At 43.5% G+C, this 26,506-nt stretch overlaps 1 protein-coding gene and 1 pseudogene across 1 annotated transcript; both read right to left on the bottom strand.

Moving 5' to 3' along the window:
* Positions 1 to 235: 235 nt before the first annotated feature.
* LOC109748702 (protein CHROMATIN REMODELING 35-like) lies at positions 236 to 26,506 on the bottom strand (annotated as a pseudogene).
* LOC141020573 (probable polyamine transporter At3g13620) lies at positions 409 to 987 on the bottom strand. The gene has a single exon (XM_073499235.1). The coding sequence runs from the start codon at positions 985 to 987 to the stop codon at positions 409 to 411; it is 579 nt and encodes a 192-aa protein (XP_073355336.1).

Below are 26,506 nucleotides of genomic sequence, written 5' to 3'. Positions count from 1 at the left end.
AGAGTTGCCCTGCCGCTACTGTCCCTGGATCCAGGCGTGCTTCGGCGACCGGAGCCTGCGGCGGCGAGACGATGGAGGGGTTGGGTGGAAAGGTGTGGCAACGCTAAGGTTTTAGCCCCCGAGTCGCCAGGGAGAGAGACGCGGGTGGTGGTGGTGGTGGTGGTGTGGGGGGGGGGGGGGGGGGGGGCATCAATTAGTACGTGTTACACGAACAAAATGATAACAGGACAACATATAGACAAAAGCAATCCCCCATTCGTTCCCTCCTCATTCTGTACCACCATGGATCGTTGTTTATGTTCTTCGAGACTAGGGATTGTTTTTTTAGCTCCAAATCCAGCCACCCAATTACATGAGAGAGACATGCCACTTCTGAACCTTTACAGTTCAGCTAAAGAACTCTAAAGTTCAAATATTCTCTTCAACACCCTCTCGATGGACAGCAACAACCGCGTTGTTGAACTTGAGCAACTTTCTGGCCCTGCACACCCTCATGTTGAACTTGAGCAACTTTCTGGCCCTACACACCCTCATGACGCCATGCCAACCGACACCGAGCGCCGACAGCCCAGCAGCAACGCCGGACACCCTCCACCGGGCCACCACACAGACATAGGCCAGGAAACCCGACGGCACGGCACACATGGCCATGAGCGCATGCAGCGATAGTGGCACGCGGTAGGGGCGCTTCAGCATCAGGTGCTTGGCACGGAGCCAGAAGGAGGCGAACTCGAGCAACGTGCCCAAGCTATATAGGAAGTTGGCGACATGATCGAAGCCAAGGAATGAGACGGCGATCATGACAACGGTCGATGCGGCGATGGCGACCCACGGGGTCCCGGTGTAGGAGGTGCGGCGAGCAAAAACAGCCGGGAGGAGACTGAGTTCCGCCATCCCGAGGAGCTGGAATGAGCCACTGCTCATCTGGGCTTTAAACATGCCGATGGAGGAGATCGTCGCGCCGCCCCCCTTCCGATACTTAGCCATGGGCCCCCGATGATGCCTGCCAGAATAGATAAAATTATATTTCCTTTGAAGGAGCAAAAAAAAGATAGTCAGATCATAAACTGCCTTGGTTGTATTCAGCCCGGCTTGATTCTAGAACAAGCATCTGCACAGTTTTATTATGTCCCCTAAAATAACATATCTTCGGTTTTATGTCTCAAGAAGGCATTAAAATACTGGTTTGCTAATACTAAGTCGCCGGAGTTTTTCTTATGTCTCCAAAAAGAAGGCAACTAGGTGGAAATGTATGTGGTGGACTTTGCACTAAACTAAACTCAAATAGTACAAAGTTGTACTAAAGCAGCATCAATTAATATTGATCGGAGGGAGTATCACATTTTAGAATTGCAGGCATAGAAAACCCTAGTCAACTTTGATATAGAATCCAATACTCCAAAGTGGAATTACATGCAAAATCCATATATCGCCCTCTTTGCACTCACTCTTCAAAGTCATGATTTGTTTTAAATATATTAAATAGTGTTCGTCGTGATTTAACATGTACACCTGCAACATTTGGTGGAACAACATACTACGTGTCTCGGATGGAAAAACAATAAGCCTAGAATTTGAGTAGTCAATATGGGAACATCAATGAAACTTTGCAAAATTCACATCTTTTTGGAGTAAGCAAAGAGAAGAAACTATGGATTTTGTGTAAAACCCTCTGCAGAAATCCGAGAGCATATAATTTATGCATTTTTTTGCATAAACCCATTAATATAAAATAGTATCATCACTAAAGTTAAGCTAGATGCACATCATAAAAGTAGAATTTCCCTGATTAGCAATTTCACAGAAGAAAAACATGTTTCCGAAACGTGACGTTTACCCTCGTATAAGGAGACCGCTGTATAAGCCCAACAATATCTTTTTTTGAGTTGTTGATTGTTATTGAGATAGCTAACTGCTTACACCAAGCGGTATAAGCCCAACAATATCAACAAAGAAAACAAAACTAGGCACAGATACAAAGGAATATGAGCGACGGCAGTAAGTATATATATTTATTTGCAAGGAGGCTGCAGTAAGTATATTGATACATAGATATCCTATATGTTTTTGTTTCTAATGCATAAGATAGATGATTGCTATTACCTCCGTCTCAAGATATATATAAGACGTTTTTGTAGGCACATGACAAAAACAAAGGAAGCAAAGGAGAATGAGAACGAACAAAATGACGAAAAACTTTTGCCTCACAGTGATAAGAACAATCTGTAATAATTCTGATACTGAGCGGCGTTTGTACGTACCTGCGGCATCGGCCAAGTAGCCAATGACCCAGGTACCCGGTGGTGCATCCGTGGCGCCGGTGGCGGCCATAAGCAGCAGCAGGTAATTGACAGCGATCAGAACAACCGCCACCGTCAGCGCCCGGGGGAACGGCCGATCCCACTAGTCGAGGTTCCAGAACAGCGTGTTGAAGAAGAGCCTCCAGTCCTTCCTCCCCTTCACTTGCGACGCCAAACGGGGCCAGCGATACTATCCCCAGTGCCACCGCGCCCTAGCCGACAAAATCTGGCCTTCACACCGTCGGCCACGATGATAGACTGGACCAGACTATCAACAGTGACATCTGTCAATCTGGAAGCCCTATCTGTAGCATCAACTTCTGACATTTCTGACAGACATGGATGCATGTACAGGGCAGTTCCTACTGCGGGTTTTTTGAACTTCTCAAAGGATTTTTCAATTTAACTTATGAACGATTTCTTTCTGCTTGGGACTGAGTTTCAAGAAGACACTGAAGTCTACTAGGCCAGGTAGTTTATCCAAGATATCACCCTTGTAGTAGTGAAGCACGTATTTTGTTAGTTCTCCGAGACTTCTAATAACATGTGCTTTCCTCGTGAAGATATCGTCATTGCAGCAGGGTCTCTTTGACTGACTTGGTGAATTTATCAGTCATTCCTTTTGAAATCCTGCGAGCTGATATTGATACTTGACTCATTATACAGTCAAGATGATACTATCTTGAAAAACTTTGGGCGTACAAGGTTCAAGATGTTGAACACTTCAGCGATGTGGTTCTGGAAAAGTGTACCAGATAGAACTTACGTGGAATATGTACACTGCATAGTGATTCTAGCACATTAGTCGACTCATTCCGAGCTGTATGGCCCTCATCCATTATAAGTATGTTAGGGAACATAAGCAACATGTCCCAGCATGAAGCTGCAACGGTGCCACCCCCATCACTGTCAATGATCCAAGAGAACCGAGTGTATCCAACCATGAGGATACTCCTATTGGCTTGCCAAGACTTAAGGATTTCCAACTAATCTGCTTTGTCACCCTTGACAAATACAAATCATACAGTAGTATGTCCTCCACTTGCCACCGTAGAAATTCCCTTTTTGATGTACCTAATATGCCTTTAGGAAGTACAACAGGAGGCCTTCCACAGGGATACTTTGCCAGGAAGCTCTGAATGAAACTAATCAGCATAAATGTTTTCCCAGAACCAGGGGCATGAGCTAGAATGTTTTCCCAAAACCAAGGACTAAAATTTTAAACAGAAAGTGGAAACCTGCCAACTGATGTGCTCTTATCTGCTTTTCATGTCTTGGATGAATAGAAATGTCTAACGCAATGAGTTCTTCAGCGACTCTAGCATCACTAATGACAATATCATCAGAATCCTTTGAACGCATTTCACAAAAATATGATCTTGACCTTGATGCCTGACATGAGGTAAATACAATGTTAATTGATTGTTCCAATGATACATTTAAATTTCATGAACACCATGTAAAAAAAATGAAAATAATGATAATCCAAAGTTCCATATTTGTTACTAAACCCATGTCTTGCACAATGTAGACAAGCCACATCATCTATCTATCTATTATTTGTACTAAAAGCAAGACACGGTAAAAATAGAAATGTAGACTTGAAAAAGTGCAAAACATCCCACCGTTCGTTGAACAGAACAGCTTATTGATCAAATTTTGGCCCAAACTGTTCCGTTTCAAAAAGAAAAGGAAAAATTTGAGCGCAAACTGCATGTTCCACATCCTACCATTGTTTATCCTCCCATACCTGTCATTTGTATAATGCACGGCAAGAACGCACCTTAAAAGAGTGGTGCTTCCACTTCTGGGAGAAGCAACATACACTAAGTCATCTATTCTTGACGATTTCTTCGACAACACTAGCTCACAAGGAACGTAGGAGCCAAATAAAGAATTCTTTTGGACAAATACGACTGTAGAGGGATCACGATCAGATATAGCCATCATTCCATAATATCTAAAAACATGAGTGATGGAATCCAGTAACTAGTATTGTAACATGTAAAGTAAGTTGAAGACAATGCAAGCATCTTGACACTGTAGTTAGTGTCGCCCACCCCTTCTCTTCAACCAGAAATATAACTAAATGTATTTTGCATATACATAGGCAAAACATGGTAAGCATTGGACTAACTAAACTGTAGTACAGTCCTTAGATGTAGAAAAGTTTATTTTAATTAGATCCAGAAATTCCGGACAGAAGGGTCCTAGTTCTATGTAGTCAAATTTGAGTGGCAAAAGCAAGAACACTTGAGTGGTTGTACCAACTGTCAAGATGGCATACCATTACCCTATTATTTATCATCGCAAATTAAAAGAAGCAGTTGAAATGTTCAGTATGTACTAAAATCTCCAGGTCATCAAAGCTACATGCTTAATTATGGCCATTGATCATTATACAAGCAGTCCTTCATGCTGTTTTGTTCATAGAAACTAAACAAATTACCCAACAATATTGAGTTCATATTTAAATAAGCACATGACATGACTGACGCAAAGAATATGTTGGGGGGTCCATACAAGGAATGATGGGATACATAGCTATGTGTAGGAAGAATCCAACAACTACAATTAGAGTGTAGTACAAATACATGATACTAAAAGAATACATTTAGTTTTCTTTTTGTATCATACATGCACGAAAAGTGGGAAAAAAACTCGCTAGAAGGAGGGCTTGAACCTCCCACGTTGTGGTTAACAGCCACACGCTCTAGCCAACTAAGCTATTCCAGCTATTTTGATACAAAAAATATTTAACTGTACATATAAAAGCTACGTGATCTCTTCCATGGCAAATTCCATCTCAAGGATTGCAGAAGGCACCAATTTTCCAAATATTGATGTCAATCCATGAGACTGGAGACAGGCATAATACGCCCACCAGACATAAACCTTTTACTTTTGGTAATAAAAAAACCTTTCCATGATTGCAAAAGTTTGAATGTTTGATCCACTGTCGCATACTGTTTTGTATGGGTCACGCAGATACATGATAAGTTACAGTACGAAATAACAAACTAGAGCATCTCATACAACATGCAACTTATAATACCAATTTCAATTCTAATATAGGCTCATCATAGCATATCAGGTAAGGCCCAAGAAACAATCAAGTTGTCCATTCTCGTTCATGAGGAAACAAAAGCAAAGGAAGCAGTTGCAAATTTAAGGTTTTAGACTGATATTGAAGAAACCGAAACCCACAAAGATGCATCAATTGACCTCAGACCAGTAAATAATTGAAGGTCCAATTTGAGCGAGTATTTGTCATGTATGTCAAACAAATAACCTGCAAAAGGAAGCATCACATTTTGTTTGAAGCCCACAATTGAACAAGTGTCAACTTCATGCTATACGCTCATATTTGAAAATATGTACTATAGTACGATAGTGAGTCACATACAAAGTATTACGCTAACAGTAGAAAGCCTGAAATTGATCATCTAGGAAACAAAGTTTGATGTGCTAAAATACTAAAGAAACGAAAAATAGTGGTAGCAGAAAAATAAATTCATATTTTTAGGTTAAAGTTATCTGCCAGATGCTGGGTATCACATGAATAAATTCATATAAGGAAAGACGTATGATACATAAAAAAAATAGTAGACACATAACTTATTGGAAGTGAAACATAGCAGAAAAGAACATGGCAATTGGATGTATCATGCATGCAGATTCTAGAATGTTAACTCTAGCTCAGTAAGAACATGAAAGTTGTGCAACCAAATATTGAAACAACCAAAGGATTGACAACTACCATAAGTACTTACATAAAAGCCACAATTTAGGCACACAATGATATCGATGCAAAGGATGTGCAAACAACACTTCAAAAGATTTAGTGACATTAGTATTAAGTAGGATACTAGAATGTAGGAGACACAACTTAGGATGACAAAAATGTTATAGTCACCTAGCAGAGATTTCATGGCAGAAAACGCCAGGGCAAGAGTTTCTAAGACAACATAAGCTATTATATCCTCTTTGACCAGCCTTACTTCACAGAACCCGGTAAAAGGGCAAAATATATGTAGAGAAGCGAGAATCAAGGAGCTGAAGCACTAAATGGTGAAAACAAAAACAGAAAATTAAAGATTGAGACATAGATTGGTAAGGACATAAACATAAAATATTGTTCAGTTATGAACAAAATGACAAAAAAATTAATAATAGCAAGAGAATCATATGCATAAAGGGATACGTGCAAGCTCCTGTCTAGTATAGTTGGATGGGAGAATTTCAACATGTAGAGTGTTTGATGCATCTGAAGGAAGAGAAGGCCCATAAGAACCAATATAAGGTATCTGTGAAGATGTACCAAGTCAAGTATGTTTCCTCTTTCTTTTGGTTCTAGAGGAGCCTTACTTGACAACAATGACAATCTCGAACGATCGGAAAGCCATATATACATGGTGTACGTACAACAGCCAGCCTGCCTTCACCTTGCATACAAAAAGCCTTGATGTCCTAGCACATCGTCCTGTTGTCCAGCAGCTCATCCCCACTGTTGTTGATATCAACTTCATTCAGCTGGAAGTCCTCCGATGTGCAGCACTGCTCGCTCGATTCAAACCACAGCTTTGGTATCACCTTCTTGAATGCAGTTTCATAGGTGTTCTCCAGAGAATCAGCTGCTACGAGCCAACACTTTCTTTTGCTGCCCAGGCCAGTACGCCGGCCCGATTGCTTGACAGGTAACAATGGGGTTCAAGTGAACATCTAGAATGACGACTCTTTATGCGCCCACCAGGGAGATGCCCTCCCCGCATGCCTTGGTAGAGCCAAACAAGACTTTTGCATCAATAGAGTTGTTAAACTGATCCATTGTCAGTTCTTTGTCTTCTGAAGTAGATTTATTATCACAGCGGATCACAAAGAACTCTAATACTTGCCAGCCACTTGTCTTAACCAATAGACTTTTCAAAAAATTCATGGGAAGTAATGTACTGACTAAATGCAATGACCTTCTCTACCGCAGATTCCACAAGTGACAGGATATTGGTGAAAAATCTGGCCTTCACACCGTCGGCCACGTTGATAGACCGGACCAGACTATCAACAGTTACATCTGTCAAGCTGGAAGCCCTATTTGCAGCATCAACTTCTAATATTTCTGACAGACATGGATGCATGTACAGGGCAGTTCCTACTGCGTTTTTTTTTACTTCTTATAGTCTTCCAACTTATGAACGATTTCTGACACTGAAGTCTACTAGGTCAGGTAGTTCATCCAAGATATCACCCTTGTAGTAGTGAAGCACGCCTTTTGTTAGTTCTCTGAGACTTCTAATGACATGTGCTTTTCTTGTTTAGTTATCATCATGCAGTAGGGCCTCTTCTACTGACTCAGTGAATTTATTAGTGACCCCTTCTCAAATCCCGCGACCTGATATTGATACTTGATTCATTATCAACAATAGGATATATGCTACTATCTTGAGAAACTTCAGGCATAAAAGGTTCAAGATGTTGAACACTTCTGTGACGTGATTCTGGAAAAGTGGAAGGACCAATTACGTGGAGTATGTACTCTGTGCAGTGATTATAAGTAGGTTAGGCACCATAAGCAACATGTCCCAGCATGCAGCTGCGATGGTGACACACCCATCACTGTTAATGATCCAAGAGAACTGGGTGTATCCAACCAAGAGGATACTCCTATTGGTTTGCCAAGCGTTAAGGATTTCCAACTGATCTCTCTGTCACCCTTGACAGAGCACAAATCATACAGTGGTATGTCCTCCACTTGCCATCGTTGAAATTCCCGTTTCCATGTACCTAATATGCCTTTAGGGAGTACAACGAGAGGCCTTCCAGAGGGATACTTTGCCAAGAAGCTCTGAAAAAAACTAACCAGCATAAATGTTTTCCCCGAACCAGGGGCATGAGCGAGAATGCAACCGAGACTAACCAGAAAGTGGAAACCTGCCAACTGATGTGGTCTCATTTGCTTTTCATGTCTTGGATGAATAACAATGTCTAACGCATTCAGTTCTTCAGCGATTCTAACATTCACCAGTGACAATCTCATCAGAATCCTTTGAACGCTTTTCAGAGAAATATGCTCTTGACCTTGATGCCTGACATGAGGTAAACTTAATGTCAATTGATTGTTCCAGTCATACATTTAAACTTCAATTCATTCCAAAGTTTATATTATGCCATCGTGACATTTCTGAAAAATTATAATGCATAACAGTAGATACCGAATATCAGAAAATAACAACTACATGTGCTATACTAGAAAAGTTTCTTCATGCTCGAAATACAGGAATAACCAAAATAACAACCCACGAGGTCTAGCATCAGGCTCTGCGGCATGAGAAAATGTGTCAATTTTGTCGGATAAGATGAGCAAATGTGTCAATTCTCAGGTATGATTGGCATATTGTGCCCCTTTAGGCACTTGGCTCTTATAAAAACAGACTTTCTTCAAACAACGTAATAGTGTAATACTCCCTCCGTTCCTAAAGATAAGTCTTTTTGGAGATTCCACAACAGACTACATACGGAGCAAAATGAGTGAATCTACACTCTAAAGTATGTCTATATTACATCCGCATGTAGTCCGTAGGGAATCTCTAGAAAGACTTATATTTAGGAACGGAGGGAGTAAAAAGTAAAAAATGTATTTCAAAGCAGTTTCAGCACACCAAATGGGAGTCCCACACGTGCCTGTGGGCCACTTTGCTTGTTGCTAAAAAGGATATTTGGTAAGAACTTCCGAAAAATTACAACTACATATATTGCTAAACGGCCTCAGAGTTACAGAAGCACCATCACATATTTTAAACAAATAACATACCTTTCTCCACTGATAATCAATGATTGTGTCAGCCCTTCTCTCACAATCATACCACAGACACGGCATACATGACCCAGATCTTCATGAATCTGTATTTCACGATACCACGCTGCACCTGCCGCCACCGCCATCTCCCCGTCAGACAGCAGTGGCTCTAAGTGGGCTTTCCCGACTGGGCCTCCATAATGTACATCTAACACAATTAAGAGGCCCACTACCAACCTCAAACACAATCACCATTAAGGCTCATCATCTCGCCATCTTCCTCCTCCGCTCGAATCCTCCAATGCCCCATTCTAAAAAAATGACTCCTTGCCGTTTCCTCCTTCCTCGCCGGCGGCGCGGTTGGACGGAGAGATCCCCTACTATCTGCCACGGGCGGCGGGTACATGCACCCGCCACCGATGAGGACACGGTACGGCACAACACAACCAAAAAGATCTTAACAATTCCCAAGCATCCACCGAAAATCAGGACGCCCGGCGGGCAGTTCCGCGCATCCCTCCCCTGCCAACGCGAGCCTCGCCCGAAACCGCAAGGAATCCTACCACCCCAACCCTGCGCGGCGCCCACACACAAAGGAACATGGATCGAGAGTCATGGCATATGGTTACTTGGTTGGCCGAAGTGTGATGGACACAATTGTGGCAATTTAGCCAAAAGAGCATGACAAGTGGGCTAGGTGACTAAGTGATTATGAACCGAACACAATCGACTGAGTAACCCTCCATTCCTTTATACAAGGTGTATTTGTTATTTGATAAAATACCAGAATGTAAGGTGCATTTCTTCTAATTCCTCATAATTCCCTTATTAGCCCTCCCAAAAAGGGAAAGTATCTCTCTGCTGATTGTCTGTATCTCTCCTTGTAGGTGTTACAGTTATATTAGTGATGACTTTTGGTCTTTTGCATTCTAGCCTTTTGGCATCGTCATGTACTTGTATATATGCTGCCTTTGGCCTCCTAATAAGATTAAGTTGCTTTCTCTAACATGGTAACAGAGCTTAGGTTATTTTTTCTCGCACGCTGCAACTCATGCTCGTACAAATCGATTCAGTATCGATCTAGTCTTTTTCCTCGATCCCATCTACTCACCGCCATGAGCGACCTCCTCACGTCTTGCTGCTGCTAGCTTTCCCCTGGCCCTTGGTCTTGATCTGCTGATTCTCATGTTGCTCCGCTCACTTCCGCCGCCTGCTGACCAGATGTGTCCCTCCGGCTCCTGATCTGGCTGCTGGGCTCGAGCTGCTGCTCTAGATCTTCCCTGACTCTGCCCGCACCTGTGTATGCTGCTCTGCTGCAACCTAGCCCGATTCAGGTCGCTGCGCTACCTGCGCCTTCCGGTCGAGCGACTAGCATCTGTGCATCCGTGGGGACCCCACCTCCTCCTGGCCAGACCGCCGCGGCCCCACCTTCTCCCGTCCAAGCCGCTGCCGCCCCTCCTCAGGCCGTGCGCGTCCGCCCCGCTCCGCCGCCGTTCGTGTCCATCGGCCGCCGATTCCTGCTGCCACCCACGTCCGCCGGCCACCGGTTCCCGTTCTAGATCGGCCATCGGGTACTAGATTCTTCTCATGACGTGTATTTGACTAGGTGGACCGAATCGATCCACCTGCTTCCTGCGTCTGTGCGCGTCCTCCCTGCGCCGCCCGTGCATCGTTCTGCTTTGGGCTGCTTCTGGGCAGCCAGGGTCCAGTTGGCCTGCTTCTGCTTTCGGCTGCCTGGCTTCAGTTCTGTGATTGTTAGAGAGAGAGAGAGAAGAGGAAAAAAAGGGGGAAAAGGAGTAAAAAAAGAGAGGTGCAATGCTTTTGTCGGGTACGCCTCTCCCGCGCTGCCCTGTGTTTTTCGACGGTATTCCATACATTGATCCCGTCTCGCACATGCGCCTTTCCTCGATGCTTGGTGCTCACCCGCTTGGAGGTGGTGGTTGTCGCCCTACTTCGACACCTTATGCGACATCCACCGGTGATGCTGGTCGTTCGATATCAACTCCTTCGGCAGCTGCACCGTCTCCTCTAGCCGCTTCTCTGCATGGTGTTGGTCGTTCTTCAGCGACTCTTCCCACGGCTTCCGCACCTGGTGATTGTTGCCCTGCGTCGACTCCTCTCAAGGCTTCCGTGTTCGACGGTGACCGCTCTACGTCGACTCCCCCAGTGGCTTTCACATGTGGCTCTATGTCAACTCGCTACTCCCGATCGACTCTACACGCGGCTTCCACGGGTGGAGGCGACTGCTCATCGCCGGCATGTGTTTCTACCTCAACCTCTTCTGCTGTGTCTCTGTCCGCGCATGAGATTGCACAGCTGAAAATGCCTGCTTGATGCTTGGGATTCTTCACCGACGGTTTCTGCAGGTTCTGTGGCTGACTCTTCTGACATTGAGAAACCACCTTCTACTCATTCAGGTACATCCCCATGGATTCTTGATACTGGAGCGTCTTTTCATATGACTTATGATTCTTCCACTTTGACGTCCGTTCAACCAGTCGAGTCTCATGTTCATGTTCTTACGGCTGATGGCACTCCCCTCCCTGTAGCTAGTTGAGGCACTCTTAGCACCTCTTCATTTCATGTTCCCTCTGTCACTCATGTTCCTCGACTTACCATGTAGCTCATATCTGGTGGTCGGATTGTTGACTCTAGTTGTAGGGTCATTCTCGACTTTGATTCATGTTCTGTTCAGGATTGTCGCACGGGTGCTCTGCTTGGTGCTAGCCCTCGACGCTCTAATGGTCTCTGGGAGCTTGACTGGCTTCGTCTTCCCTCTGCTGCCACCGCCGCCAGTCTCGCAGCCTCTATAGCTGCATCTACCAGCTCTTTTCAACAGTGGCATCATCGTCTTGGCCATTTATGTGGTTCTCGTCTCTCATCTTTGGTTCATCGCGGTGTTCTAGGGTGTGTCTCCGGTAACGCTTAGTTGGATTGTTTGGGTTGTAGGCTTGGTAAGCAGATTCAGCTACCCTACCCTCACAGTGAGTCAGTGTCCGAGCGTCCTTTTGATCTCGTTCACTCTAATGTTTGGGGTCCGTTTCCCTTCGCTCAAAAGGGGGTCATCAGTACTATATTATATTTATAGACGATTTTTTTCGGTACACTTGGATCTATTTCATGTCTTCTCGTAGTGAGGTCTTACCTATATACAAAAAATTTGCTGCCATGGTTCATACCCAGTTTTCCACTCCTATTCGTGTTTTTCGTGCAGATTCCGCTGGTGAGTATATCTCCCATGCATTGCGAGGATTTGTTGCTGAGCAGGGTACTCTTACTCAGTTCTCTTGCCCTAGTGCTCATGCTCAGAATGGTGTGGCCGAGCGCAAGCATCGTCACCTTCTTGAGATGGCGCGTGCAATGATGATTGCCGCCTCTCTTCCACCTCACTTCTGGGTTGAGGCTATTACCACTTCCACATATCTCATCAACATTCAGCCTTATGCTGCTCTACAAGGTGGTATTCCTCTCGAGCGTCTTTCTGGTCATTCTCCTGATTATTCAGCGCTGCGTTTGTTTGGTTGCGTTTGCTATGTTTTCTTGCCCCTCGTGAACGCACCAAACTGACCACTCAGTCTGTTGAGTGTGTCTTTCTTGGATACAGTGATGAGCATAAGGGCTATTGGTGTTGGGATCCTGTCGGTCGTCGGATGCGTATTTCCCGGGATGTGACCTTTGATGAATCTCGTCCCTTCTATCCGCGTCCATCCTCCTTGGCTTTTTCTACGGAGGACATCTCTTTTCTTACATTTCCGGATACACCACCCTTTGTGCCCAGTATTCCTACTCGTCATCCCGCTGTTGCATATCCAACCCCGGCCTCTCCTATGGTTTCTTCTCCTCCTTCATCCCCTTCTCCACCTTCACCCCCTTCTACACCTTCATCACCGATACCTTCCCCTTCTCCACCTTCATCACCGATACATTCCCCGTCTCCACCTCCAGTGATTCCACCTCTTCCCTCCTTTCATTCCATTATACTCGTCGTCCACGTGTTGTGGATAAGTCTACAGATGTGCCCTCTACTTCTGGTGTGGCGTCTTCCTCCTCTCACCCGACTTATGGTCTTCGTTCTCTACCTTGTCCGCCCCCTGACCGATATTCTCCTCGTTATGGTCTTTCGACCGTTCTTGAGCCAACTTCTTATCGAGATGCTATTGTTCATCCTGAATGGCAATTTGCGATGGCAGAGGAGATTGCTGCCCTTGAGCGCAACGACACATGGGACCTGGTTTCTCTTCCTCCCCGTGTTCGTCCCATCACTTGTAAGTGGGTCTATAAGATTAGGACTCGCTCTGATGGTTCTCTTGAGCGTTATAAAGCTCGTCTTGTGGCTCGTGGCTTTCAGCATGAGCATGGTCGTGATTACGACGAGACTTTTGCTCTTGTGGCCCATATGACCATTGTCCGCACACTTCTTGTCGTGGCCTCTGTTCGCCACTGGTCTGTGTCCCAGCTTGATGTTAAGAATGCATTTCTTAATGGTGAGTTGCGTGAGGAAGTTTATATGCAGCCACCACCTGGGTATTCAGTTCCTGATGGCATGGTTTGTTGTCTTCGTCGCTCTCTATATGGCCTTAAGCAAGCCCCCCGTGCTTGGTTTGAGCGTTTTGCCTCTGTGGTCACTGCAGCTGGTTTTTCGCCCAGTGCTCATGATCCAGCGTTGTTTGTCCACCTTTCTGCTCGTGGACGCACTCTTCTTCTTCTATATGTTGATGACATGATCATCACTGGCGATGATTCTGAGTACATTGCCTTTGTTAAGGCCCGTCTCAATGAGCAGTTTCTTATGTCTGATCTTGGTCCTCTTCGTTACTTTCTTGGGATTGAGGTTTCCTCCACCTCTGATGGCTTTTCTATTTCTCAAGAAAAGTATATGCATGATCTTCTTGCTCGTGCAGCTCTTAGTGATGAGCGCACTGCAGAGACTCCTATGGAGCTCAATGTTAACCTTCGCGCTTCTGATGGTGAGCCATTGTCTGATCCGACGCGTTATCGTCATCTTGTTGGGAGTCTTTTCTATCTTGCTGTCACTCATCCGGATATCTCATATCCTGTCCATATTCTGAGCGAGTTTGTTTCCGCTCCCAGTTCAGTTCACTATAGTCATCTTCTTCGTGTTCTACGATATCTTCGTGGCACGATCTCTCATCGTCTCTTTTTCCCCGTTCTAGCTCATTACAGCTCCAGGCCTATTCAGATGCTACGTGGGCTAGTGATCCTTCGGATCGCCATTCACTTTCTGCTTACTGTGTTTTTCTTGGTGGTTCTCTCATTGCCTGGAAGACGAAGAAACATACTGCAGTTTCCCGTTCGAGTGCAGAGGTCGAGGTGAGAGCTATGGCTCTTCTGACGGCAGAGGTGGCTTGGTTATGATGGCTACTGGAGGATTTTGGTGTTTCTGTTACTACACCTACCACCCTCTTGTCCGACAGTACAGGTGCTATCAGTATTGTGCGGGACCCCATGAAGCATGAGCTTACCAAGCATATTGGTGTTGATGCTTCCTATGTGCGCGCTGCTGTGCAGGATCATGTTATTGCTCTTCAGTATGTACCTTCCGAGTTACAGCTAGCGGACTTCTTCACGAAGGCGCAGACTAGAGCACAACATAGATTTCACCTCTCCAAACTCAGTGTTGTGGATCCACCATGAGTTTGAGGGGGGGGGGGGGGTGGTGGTGTTACAGTTATATTAGTGATGACTTTTGGTCTTTTGCGGTCTAGCCTTTTGGCATCCTCATGTACTTGTATATATGCTGCCTTTGGCCTTCTAATAAGATTAAGTTGCTTTCTCTAACAGTAGGAATAGAAGGAAAGTATCTCTCTGTCGATTGCATGTATCTCTTACTTTCCTAAACTAACTAATTTACTTGCCACTAAACAACAAATTTGCCAAGGGTAATTTCGTCCTAACATGTCTATAATTATATGCCTTAGTCACCGTGCCAAAAATAATACACCTTACATAAAGGAACGGAGGGAATCCCACACGTGCTTGTGGGCCGAAAATAAAAAATGTATTTCAAAGCAGTTTCAGCACACCAAATGGGAATCCCACACGTGCCTGTGGGCCATTTTGCTTATTGCTAAAAAGGATATTCGCTAAGAACTTGCAAAAAAATAGAACTACATATGTTGCTAAACGGCCTCAGAGTTATAGAAGCATCATCACATATCTTAAACAAATAACATACCTTTCTCCACTGATAATCAATGATTGTGTTAGGCCTTCTCACAATCATACCGCGGACACGGCATACATGGCCCAGATCTTCATGAATCTGTATTTCATGATTGCAGACGTTGTTCACCTCTTTCTCATTGGCTGCCTCTTCAAGTGTGTCGAGCTGGCGAATAAATATAACTAAATCATTACGACAAACAACATAAATCCAAATAAACAATTTACTGAAGATTAAGTTTGCAGATTTCTCTTATTGAGCTGAGCTCATCTATTCTCAAACTTAACAAGTTGAATCAATTTGCAGACAGAGCACGCTATTATAAGCACAACTATCAAATTACAAAATGATATGTTTCAAAATGTTGCAGCAACAAAAGTCATAAATCTGTGATTATAATTTGTACCTTAGAGCTTTCAAGTGCCACTGAGTACTCATTCCAAAAATCTTCAAGACCATCACTTTCCTTTTCTTGTATATTTTCTTCCTCCATAGGCTCGTCTTCCCCCACAGGATTGTAAGGTTCTGAGGGCAAATCAAATACTGCTGGATTTGCTTCATTTTTTCTCTTTTTCTTGGCACAATTTTAACCTTCCCATCTACTTGGGAATTTGGATCAACTTTTCGTTTATTTTTCTCTCCTTAGGAAGTGAACGAAAAACTTGTGTTTCTGCTATTTTCTCCTTATGGGTAGCGACCTACATTGAGCAGGAAGAGTTACAGCTGGAAGATGAAAACTTTCAGCATTCAATTGGAATAGATTCAGCAAATTTCAAACAATTATACTCCATTATTTTCAGTACAAGAGAAAGGGGTACTTGTGAACTAAGATGTGTCAAATAATTATGGATGAACATTAAAAAAATTGAAAACAATGATAACAGCAGTGCAAAGTTGATGCTACTAATTTGTCATTACAGACATGTAGAACAAAAAATAACAATATAACTCTCAGTAAAAAAATGCAAGTGAAACGTACATACAGCCAGATCATGGATACGTTCCTCCTCAGGTCTTTTCTGCAATATAACTCTCAAACAGAACTGCTGATGGTTGATAGCTGGCCGAAGGACTATATGGAACAATTTGACTGTTTTGATCTCTAGCATGCATTGTCTCATTTACTTCATCAATTTCTTCGGTTACCTCTCATGAGAGCACCAGCCTGTTCTGATGGTATCAGCTATTTATGTTTTTCAGGTGTGAGCTGTTTGTTTTTCTCAGGCGTCAGTTATTTGTGTGCTCCTGTGCTTTCATCATCATCATCCGAATCAAGAACTATTATGTCACTCTTTTTCTGTTCTCTTTGCTCAATAGAATTGGCCATATTAGTTTTAACACTCGGCCCATAACTCAGAGCGGGCTCCGGCAGAGTAGAAAGGAAAGTTAACAATTGGACCTTCTGAGCATACAAGCTGTCCCACTCCTCGGTAACACTGCCACATCCCCAGCTGCGAATCTTATTTGCAGTAAGTGAAAGATTATTGATGGGGTCGGAAGGCTTTCTTTTTCTGCGGTAATACATGCCTACAGAAAGATATGACTAATTAGTTATTATCATAGAAGAGCGAAGAAATAAATTTGCACCAGCAATGGAAGTAGCACTTCTGCTGATGTTGCATATAAGCCCCATGCAAGGTGGACAAGAAAAATGTGGGATGCATACAAGGCAATCATAAGTAGAAGCACAGACAGTTACATGTGAAGAACTATAATGATCATAAAATGCAGCGGCCATTATGTAGTAGTCAACCCACTAATTGTTTAACACAAGCATAGTAATTGATGAACAAATAGGCACCTTATTCATCAATTCTTTCTCCTAGGTTTACTAGGTATCTTTATTTTTGGCATCGAGCTCTGTGCTTCACCTGGTACAATTCAATTCAAGTAGTAATGAAACTTTATGCATAAAGCTAGTAGCTAGTAGCAACTAGAGATACACTAGAAATATCACCTACAGTAAATTCAGTCCAAATTCAAATACTGTTCTTTGCTTCTAATAATGCACAGAATACCCAGAAAAGGAGTCTCTAAAGAAAAGAAAAACACAAAGGTGATGTGAGTGTAAAGGGCAGTGGAAATACTTCAACTGGGCAAACTATATTCACACTAGCATTACAAAGAGCAAAGTTGCTTCAATACCTACAAATATACAAGCTTGCAAACAACAATGTACTAGCAGGAAACAGATCACCACAATAACACCCATGACTGTGTCCAGCATAGCAAAGATCAATACTCATGAAACAACCAGAAAGTGGAAACCTGCCAACTGATGTGGTCTCATTTGCTTTTCATGTCTTGGATGAATAGCAATGTCTAACGCAATGAGTTCTTCAGCGACTCTTAACATCACCAACGACAATATCGTCAGAATCCTTTCAACGCATTTCACAGAAATATGATCTTGACCTTGATGCCTGACATGAGGTAAACTCAATTCCAATGATACATTTAAATTTCATGAATGCCATGAAAAACATTGAAAATAATGATAAGCCAAAGTTCCACATTTGTTACTAAACCCATGTCCTGCGCAATATTGCCAGGCCACATCATCTATCTATCTATTTTATACTAAAAGCACAACATGGTAGAGATAGAAAAGTAGACTATAAATTCTCACAAAAAGGCAAAACATCCAACCGTTGGTTGAACAGACCAGCTTATTGATCAAATTTTTGCACAAACTATTCCGTTTCAAAAACAAAAAATGTTTGAGCACAAACTGCATGAACCACATCCTACCATTGTTTATCCTCGCATACCTGTCATTTTTATAATGCATGGCAACAATGCATCTAAAAAAAGTGTTGCTTCCACTTTTGGAGAAGCAGGAAACAATAATCTGCCATGCTTCTGTTCTAGATTCTCGTTAACAAATCCAAACATGTATTAGTCTACAAAACAATATCTCAAATACCCCTGTTAAGCTAGAAAACAACCACAGAATTGACTATTAAGCTTCCCACAAAAAATATTTGAAGATAGGGCTATACTGCTACTGTAGCCCTATGTTTTTTGTAGACATAACAGAAAGCCAGGCGCACAAAGCCAACAAACAGATTGCATAAGCTACAACCATAAGCATCAACAAATCTATTGTATTAACTACTAACATAAGCATCAACAAAATCTGATACGATTCCATTTATCAATGCTAAACTACCACATCTATTACCGTTGTCCCTTACACTTTTATATGAATCTCAAGGAACAAAACAAGCAATTAATCTACATAGGCAGAGAAATGAGCAGTAAACAAGCACAAACCAAAGTCAGGAAGTCAAGATTAATGCACATACCTCAGCGAAACACAAGGGCCTTCATCTTATGGATTCCCATTAGCATACAGAACTACAAAAGGCAGCAGATCTGCACTCCTCACCGTACACACAGGAGTCAGACCAGGCAGAAGTTAGAATCGCATCACAATATCACATGGTCAAATTTGAGCGCAAACTCCTACCAATATTTATCTTTTATGCATGGCAACACTACACCTAAAGAAGCGGTGCTTCCACTTTTGGACAAGCATCATACATGAAGTCGTTTATTCTTTACAATTTCTTCGACAAAAAAACAAACTTGAGTTCATCCAAACACATTTAACAGAAGAAAGAAACCCTAGCTGCCAACAAGAGCAATCTCCTCTCCCCTCAGCCTCCGACCGACGATCCGTCGCTGCGGCGCAGAGGGGAGAGGATTCTCTTTCTTGTCCTTTGTGCACTAGGTTTTGGTCTCACAGCGCCGTCGCTCCTACCCTGATGGCGGTGTCATCTTGATAAAAGTCCTCCAGCTCCAATCCCGTCTCGGTGATGCCTGTTGCGGCGTTGTTGAGGTGCCTGGAAGTTTTCGTCCCCATTTTTCTTTATGGACGACAGGCTGGTTATTTGTGTTGTCCGTCAGCATGGATCCATGTGCATCGTCAAGGCAACATCGTGTTCTTTACCAACCTCTTCTCTCAAGCCTTTGCAAGCAAGAACGCCGACTTGGTCTGACGATGCTAGCCCCGATGGCATCTTGACACTGGTCTAGTTAGGGTCGCCCAGCCCTTCTCTTGAGCCAGAGATATAACTAAATGTATCACCATGCAATTATATGCAGGCTAAAGAAGGTAAGCATTGGACTATCCGAACTACATGTCAACATGGTCCTTAGATGCAGAAAGATTGTTTTGATTTGATCCAGAAATTCCATACAAAAGGGTCCTAGTTCTATGTAGTCAAATCTGAATGGCAAAACAAACAACACTTTACTGGCTGTACCAACTGCCAAGATAGCATACCAGTACTAATGAGGGTCCAATTGTTTAGCATTGCAAATTAAAAGATGTACACACTAAATCTGCAGGTCTTCAAAGCTACTATGTTTAACTGTGGACAGCCATTGGCCTTTATACAAAGTCTCCAGCATGATGTCTTGTTCATACAAAATAAATAGATTGCCAAACAATGTTCAGTTTATGTTGAAATAAGCGCATGACATGACCAGAGCGGAGAATACATTAGAGGCATCCAGATAAGGTATGATGGGAAAATAGCTCGGTGCAGAAAGAATCCAACAGCTAAATTAGAGTGTACTATAATGCATTAAGGCATATTCGAATAACCAGAGTATTGCACAAAGAATCGAGGTCAAGAAACTAGGTGAACATCAAAAACCTGCTGCAATTATTACTACTTCAACTGTGAAGTTACACAAGATAAGACTGGGTAGGCTCATTCATGTCAGGCCATTCCTCATAACCTACATTGACTAACACAGTGATTTTTCTATTAAGCGCCAAGGATTCGAGAGACTGGGGTTGAAAACGTAAGGAGAAGCCATAAAATGGAAAGATCCATTATATGTTACATTAACATTACTCATGGCCAGAGTAGTTGTACAAAATGATTGCTGTGTGAATCTGCGAAACCACACACCACTGACTTGAATCAAACATACCGGTCTTTGTGTAGACAAACCAAACATCCATTTAACTACTATGTCATGCAATCTAATCCAATCCAATTCAAATTCATGGATAAATTTGAAAAACATTGCAAGGTCAAATTGATGGGCAAATAGGTTCCTGTTTTTAGGGTCATGGCCAAATAATTTCCTCTGAACTAACGCACACCCAACATTTCTGCTTGAGTTGCACATTTGTACGGAGCAGTCGCAGTGTCGCACCATCTGAGAATAATTTTACAGAGCTAGCATCTTCTACTTTTGTTCTTTCTAGAATAAACATGGAAAGATGCATCATTTTCTTAGAAGAAGAGCCAAAGCGGCTGATACAACGTTTTTTGGCCTACTGTGCTAACCTGCAGGATTAGCAACCAAAATTGGCAATTTCTATTGACAATTACGGTGACAGCTGACAAGAGAAGTATACAGAAACTAAGGGACGATTGCGGCTTGCCTCAGCTCCCTAGCGGCTGCTGCTTCACCCGTGGTGCGGGTGCGGCCATGCGCCACGACGCTGCCTGTCGCTCCGCCTCCCAACCATCCTCCTACGCAGCGCGCTCGCCACCGCTGACCGCGAATACGATACCACGCCGCACCTGCTGCCGCCGCCGCCATCTCCCTCTCCGTCTCCTAGAGGGGCCCTCTGTGTGAGCCCGCCCGTCAGACAGCAGTGGCTCTCAGTGGGCTTTCCCGACTGGGCCTCCATAATGTACATCTAACACAATTAAGAGGCCCACTACCAACCTCAAACACCATCACCATTAAGGCTCATCATCCCGCCATCTTCCTCCTCTGCTCGAATCCTCCCATGCCCCATTCTAAAAAAAATGACTCCTCGCCGTTTCCTCCTTCCTCGCCGGCGGCGCGGTTGGACGGAGAGATCCCCTACTATCTGCCACGGGCGGCGGGTACACACACCCGCCACCGATGAGGACACGGTACGGCACAACACAACCAAAAAGATCTTCACAATTCCCAAGCATCCACCGGAAATCAGGACGCCCGGCGGGCAGTTCCGCGCATCCCTCCCCTGCCAACGCGAGCCTCGCCCGAAACCGCAAGGAATCCTACCATTCCAACCCCGCGTGACGCCCACACACTAAGGAACATGGATCGAGAGTCATGGCATATGGTTACTTGGTTGGCCGAAGTGTGATGGACACAATTGTGGCAATTTAGCCAAAAGAGCATGACAGGTGGGCTAGGTGACTAAGTGATTATGAACCGAACACAATCGATCTTGCCTGAGTAACCCAACAACAGAAAACATCATTGCACCGAACAGAACATTGCTTATCTTCAAGATAAGCAGCTTAAAGAGCACCAGGCACATGCCATGTCATGGACCTTGTGTAATCCACAATAAAACTATATTGATGTAATATGCCCACCAAACAGAAACCTTTTACTTTTGTAAAACATTGGTGATATGAAACCTTCAGTTGCTCATAACTGTATTGTATGGGCCACGCAGATACATGATAAGTTACGGTACAAAATGACAAACTAGAGCATCTCATACAACATTTAACTTTAAAAAACCAATTCCAGTTCTAATATAGGCTCATCATAGTGTATCAGGTAAAGCCTGAGAAACAATTAATCAAGTTGTCCATTCTCACCCATGCGGTAACATAAGCAAGGAAGAATTTGCAAATTGATGGTTTCAGATTGATATATAAGAAACTGAGACCGACAAAATTTATCGCCTAGCACGAGCCATCAGTTTACCTTGGACGGACCAGGAAGGAACTGGAGGTCCAATTTGACTGAGTATCGGTCATGCATATCAAACAAATAACCTGCAAAAAGAAGCACCATTGTTTATTTCAAGCCCACAACCAAACAAGTGTCAATTTCGTGCTATAACACTGACATATTTTGGGATAGTGAGACACAAACAAAGTAAGGGATTATGCTAACTGTAGAAAGTCTGAAACCAATCATCTAGGGAACAAAGTTGATGCACTAAAATACTAAAAAAAAGGAAAAATAGTAGTAGCAATACGAGGCACTTATCTCAATATTCAGGTAAAAGTTATCTGGCAGATGCTGGATATGAAATGAATAAATGCTACACTTATATTTGCAAGATGTGGGATACATAAACAATAGTTAACACGCAACCTACTGGAAGTGAAACATAGCAGAAAAGAATAGAGCAAAGGGATGTATTCTCTATTCTGCATGCAGATTCTAGCATGTAAACTCTAGCTCAGTAAGAACAGGAAAGTTATGCGAACAAACAATGAAACAATCAACAAGGGTTGATAACTGCCGTAAGTACTTATGTAAGAGTCACAACTTGGGAACACAACGATATTGATACAAAGGATGTGCAGACCAAAGCTCAAAAGAATTGGTAACGTAAGTATCAGGTATAGAATACTACTCCCTCCGTTCCTAAATATTTGTCTTTTTAGAGATTTCAAATGGACTACCACATACGGATGTATATAGACATATTTTAGAGCGTAGATTCACTCATTTTGCTCTGTATGTAGTCACTTGTCGAAATCTCTAGAAAGACAAATATTTAGGAACGGAGGGAGTAGAATGTAAGGGACACAGTTTCGACTGACAATGATGTTATATTCACCTTGCAGAGACTTCATGGCAGAGAAGGCTTCGGCAGAAGTTTCAAAGTCAGCATAAGCTATTACATGTCGATTACTATATCCTGTGTTGACCAGCCTTACTGCACAGAACCCAGTAAAAGGGCGAAATATATCTAGAGAAGCAAGAGTCAAGGAGCTGAAGCACTAAATGGTGCAAGCTAAACACAAAAGAAAAGACTGAGACATAAGATTGGTAAGAACATAAACATACAAGATAGTTCCCTTATTAATTAAATGACAAATAAACTCAAAATAATAATAGCAAAGGATACGTGCAAGTTCCCGTCTGATACAGTTGGGTGGGAAACCTTCAACATGTAGGGTGTTTGATGCGTCTGAAGGAAGATGTGGCTCATAAGAACTAACAGAAAGCATCTGTAAAGATGCACCAGGTCAAATAGAATAATCCAGTACTTCACATTTACTGATGAAGCTGCTAGTCTTAATGAGGAACAAGGAATTGTTGTGTTACCTCATTGTTTATGTAAGGCCCATAAGGCAGTCCCATTGATTCATCAAATCCAGCCATTTCCAGCTCAAAACCAGTCATCCGCACCAAAAGGCATGTCTACAGAAGGGTGTAATAACTAAATTATATGCATGTATATGTTACTGGGAATGAATGAACTTCTAAAAGACATTGAGCGGCACGTGACTCGTGATTGCTAACAAACAGGGCTAAAGGGGGACGTATCCCTCCCTTAACTGCCCACTGTTAGGTAAAAGTGAGACCACTCCACCAATAAACGCAGATAGCACCCAAGCGGATAGGTAGAAGTGGGACCGCTCCACGAATAAACATGGATAGCACCCAAGTGGAGTCCCCGTGGGGATTCAAACACAGATGTGTAGGTTCAACAACCTGAACTCCTACCATTGGGCTAGCGCTCAGTTCTCTAACTCATGATTGCTTGAAATTATTAATTATACCTACCATTTAAAAAGCAAGCCCGATAAAAATAAACAGGACAGCATTAACTAAAGTGTGGATCTAACTATGTCACATATATCAAGAAATGGACATCTGGAGAGGGGGAAAAGGCAATCTCGCTGTTACGGCATTACCAATGTGAAAAGGGTTTAAATAAGTTAAAAAAGTGACGAGCATGTCAACGTTTCAGTATCGTTTGCTAATGATGACCTCATTTGTCATCTATGAGGTTAAAATGGACCTATGCACGCTGATTTTTCATAACACGCATTAACAGGACAGCATTAACTAAAGTGTGGATCTAACTATATCACAGATCAAGAAAGGGACATCTGGAGAGGGGGGAAAGGCAATCTTACTATTACAGCATTACCAATGTGAAAAGGCTATTACAGCATTACCAATGTGAAAAGGGTTTAAATAAGTTAAAAATGACGAGCATATCAACGTTTTAGTATCGTTTGCTAATGATAACCTCATTTGTCATCTATGAGGTTGAAATGGACATATGCACGCTGATTTTTCATAACACGCGTTAACATGAGAGCATTAACTAAAGTGTGGATCTAGCTATATCACATATCAAGAAAGGGACATCTGGAGAGGGGGAAAAGGCAATCTCACAGTTACGGCGTTACCAATGTGAAAAGGGTTTAAACAAGTTAAAAAAATGACGAGCATATCATCTATGAGGTTGAAATGGACATATGCACGCTGATTTTTCGTAACAAGCATTAAAGATATTCACACGCATTGATAAATGTAGGGGACTTTTTGAGATGAGAAAAATCTAAGCTGCCAACTGAAGAGATGGTGATTTATTTAACCTATCATGCAGCTCAGCGATGACAAAAATATACAACTAATGCCCAAACGGCAATTAGTCATACTCAATAAAATATTGGAAGAGTACTAATAGGAAAGAGGAACTAGCATTATTAAACTATTAATTGCTGTGTCAAAAGTAAGGGTGCGACCGTGCTACGACGCAGCAGAATGCAAACCCTAAGCTAGATCGACCAGATTGACGTAAGCACTATTGACCAATTCAGGTTTTTAAAGATTTATAATATATTTGGTCATATGATGTCCATTTCAAAGCTCTTTAGAACAATAGTAGAAATATGTGCTGTCAGTTTTGCGCCAATGTCTTTAACATAGCAAAAGCTGGGCAACACTTAATCCACATGTCAAAATGCTACCAACATCATAGAGAGAGAAATCCCAGAACTGTATCCTATAACTATCCTAGGATTTTTCTTTGAAGATTTAACAGAAAAACTTAGGCTAATGAGACAATAATCTGCCATACTTATGTTCTAAATTCTCATTAACAAATCCAAACATTCAGTCTACAAACCTGATGCAGTGATGCTTATAAACAGGTACAATCTAACAATCAACAACATCTCGAATATCCATGTTGAACCATAAGAGAAACAACTGCAGCGTTGACCATTAAGCTTCCCAGAAAAAAATCAAAGATATTTCTATAGCCATATGCTTTTTACCTAGACATAATCAAAAGCCTAACCGTACATATGGCCAACAAACAGACAACTGTATAAGCTACAAACATAATTATAATAATAAAGTATTGTATAAACTACAACCATAAGCATCAACAAAAATCTACTCTATAAACTATAACCATAAGCATCAACAAAATCTACTCTATAAACTACAACCATAAGCATCAACAAATCTGATAAGGTTTCATTTCTCTCTGCTAAACTTTTATATGAATCTGCAGGAACAAAACAAAGAATTAATCTAACAGAGGCAGAGCATTGAGCAGTAAGCACAAACCAAAGTAGTCAGGACGGTGACGCTTGAGAGGAGGGGGGCCAGCTGGCAAAGGCGGCTGTGCCACCATCTGTACGGCCTGTGGGAGATGCAGCGCCGCCATCGGTGGAGGGCTGGCACGCAACAGCGGCTGGCCCATCATGTATCCGGCATGTGGAGGCTGCTGCACCGTCATTGGTGAAGCGACATCATAGAAGGACGGAGGTGCCATCATGGATGGAGGACCCCTGGGGAAAGGCAGAGGTGCCATCACAGGTCTGCCTTGTAGGGGCAGGGTCATGACCAGCTCCCGCAGGGGCATCGGCACCACCGTGTTCACGCCCTGGACCGTCTTCATCACAGGCGCGCCTTGTGGCGGCGGCGGGGGCGGCAGCACCGTCAAAGACCCTTGCTCGGTTGGGAGGGCCCCAGGAGCGCCATACATCCCCGCCGACGCCGCCGCGCTGGCCTGGTGGACCGGGTTGGCGGCGAGCACGGGAGAGTTGGGGTTGGCCACGGCAGCCTGGTGGAGCGGGTCGGCGGCGAGCAGGGGCGAGTTGGGGGCGGCAACGGAATCCTGGTGGAGCGGGTGTGCGGCGGACGCAGATGGATTGCGGGCGGCCATCTCTGGCGGCTGGTGGCGGAGAGAGCAGGACGTGCCGGATCTACTCGCCGGAGTGGGTTAGGGTTTCGGGGGCCGGCGGCGGGTGAGGTTCGGAGGAGGCGCGGGCTAGGGCTAGGGAAACGAGGCATCCTTATATACGACGGCGCGTGCTCCGGGTTGCCGATTGTGGCATCCGGCCGTGGCATCGGGGTCGCCGTTGAGGAAGGAAACGCGGAAACGGCGAGGAGGCGCGGCGCGCGTGCCTGGCGAGTGTGAGCGCGCGGAGGCGGCAGTGCGAATGGGTGCGTGGGTTTCGCGTCCCGGGCCTGCGTGGG

The sequence above is a fragment of the Aegilops tauschii genome, chromosome 5 (assembly GCF_002575655.3).
Source record: "Aegilops tauschii subsp. strangulata cultivar AL8/78 chromosome 5, Aet v6.0, whole genome shotgun sequence".
NCBI lineage: Eukaryota > Viridiplantae > Streptophyta > Magnoliopsida > Poales > Poaceae > Aegilops > Aegilops tauschii.
The sequence above is the reverse complement of the archived record's forward strand: the minus strand, read 5'-3'. Positions and strand labels throughout refer to the sequence as shown.

Bases quoted from the DNA above. Each gene is read 5' to 3' on its own strand.
- LOC141020573 (XM_073499235.1), bottom strand. From the start codon at position 987: ATGGCTAAGTATCGGAAGGGGGGCGGCGCGACGATCTCCTCCATCGGC.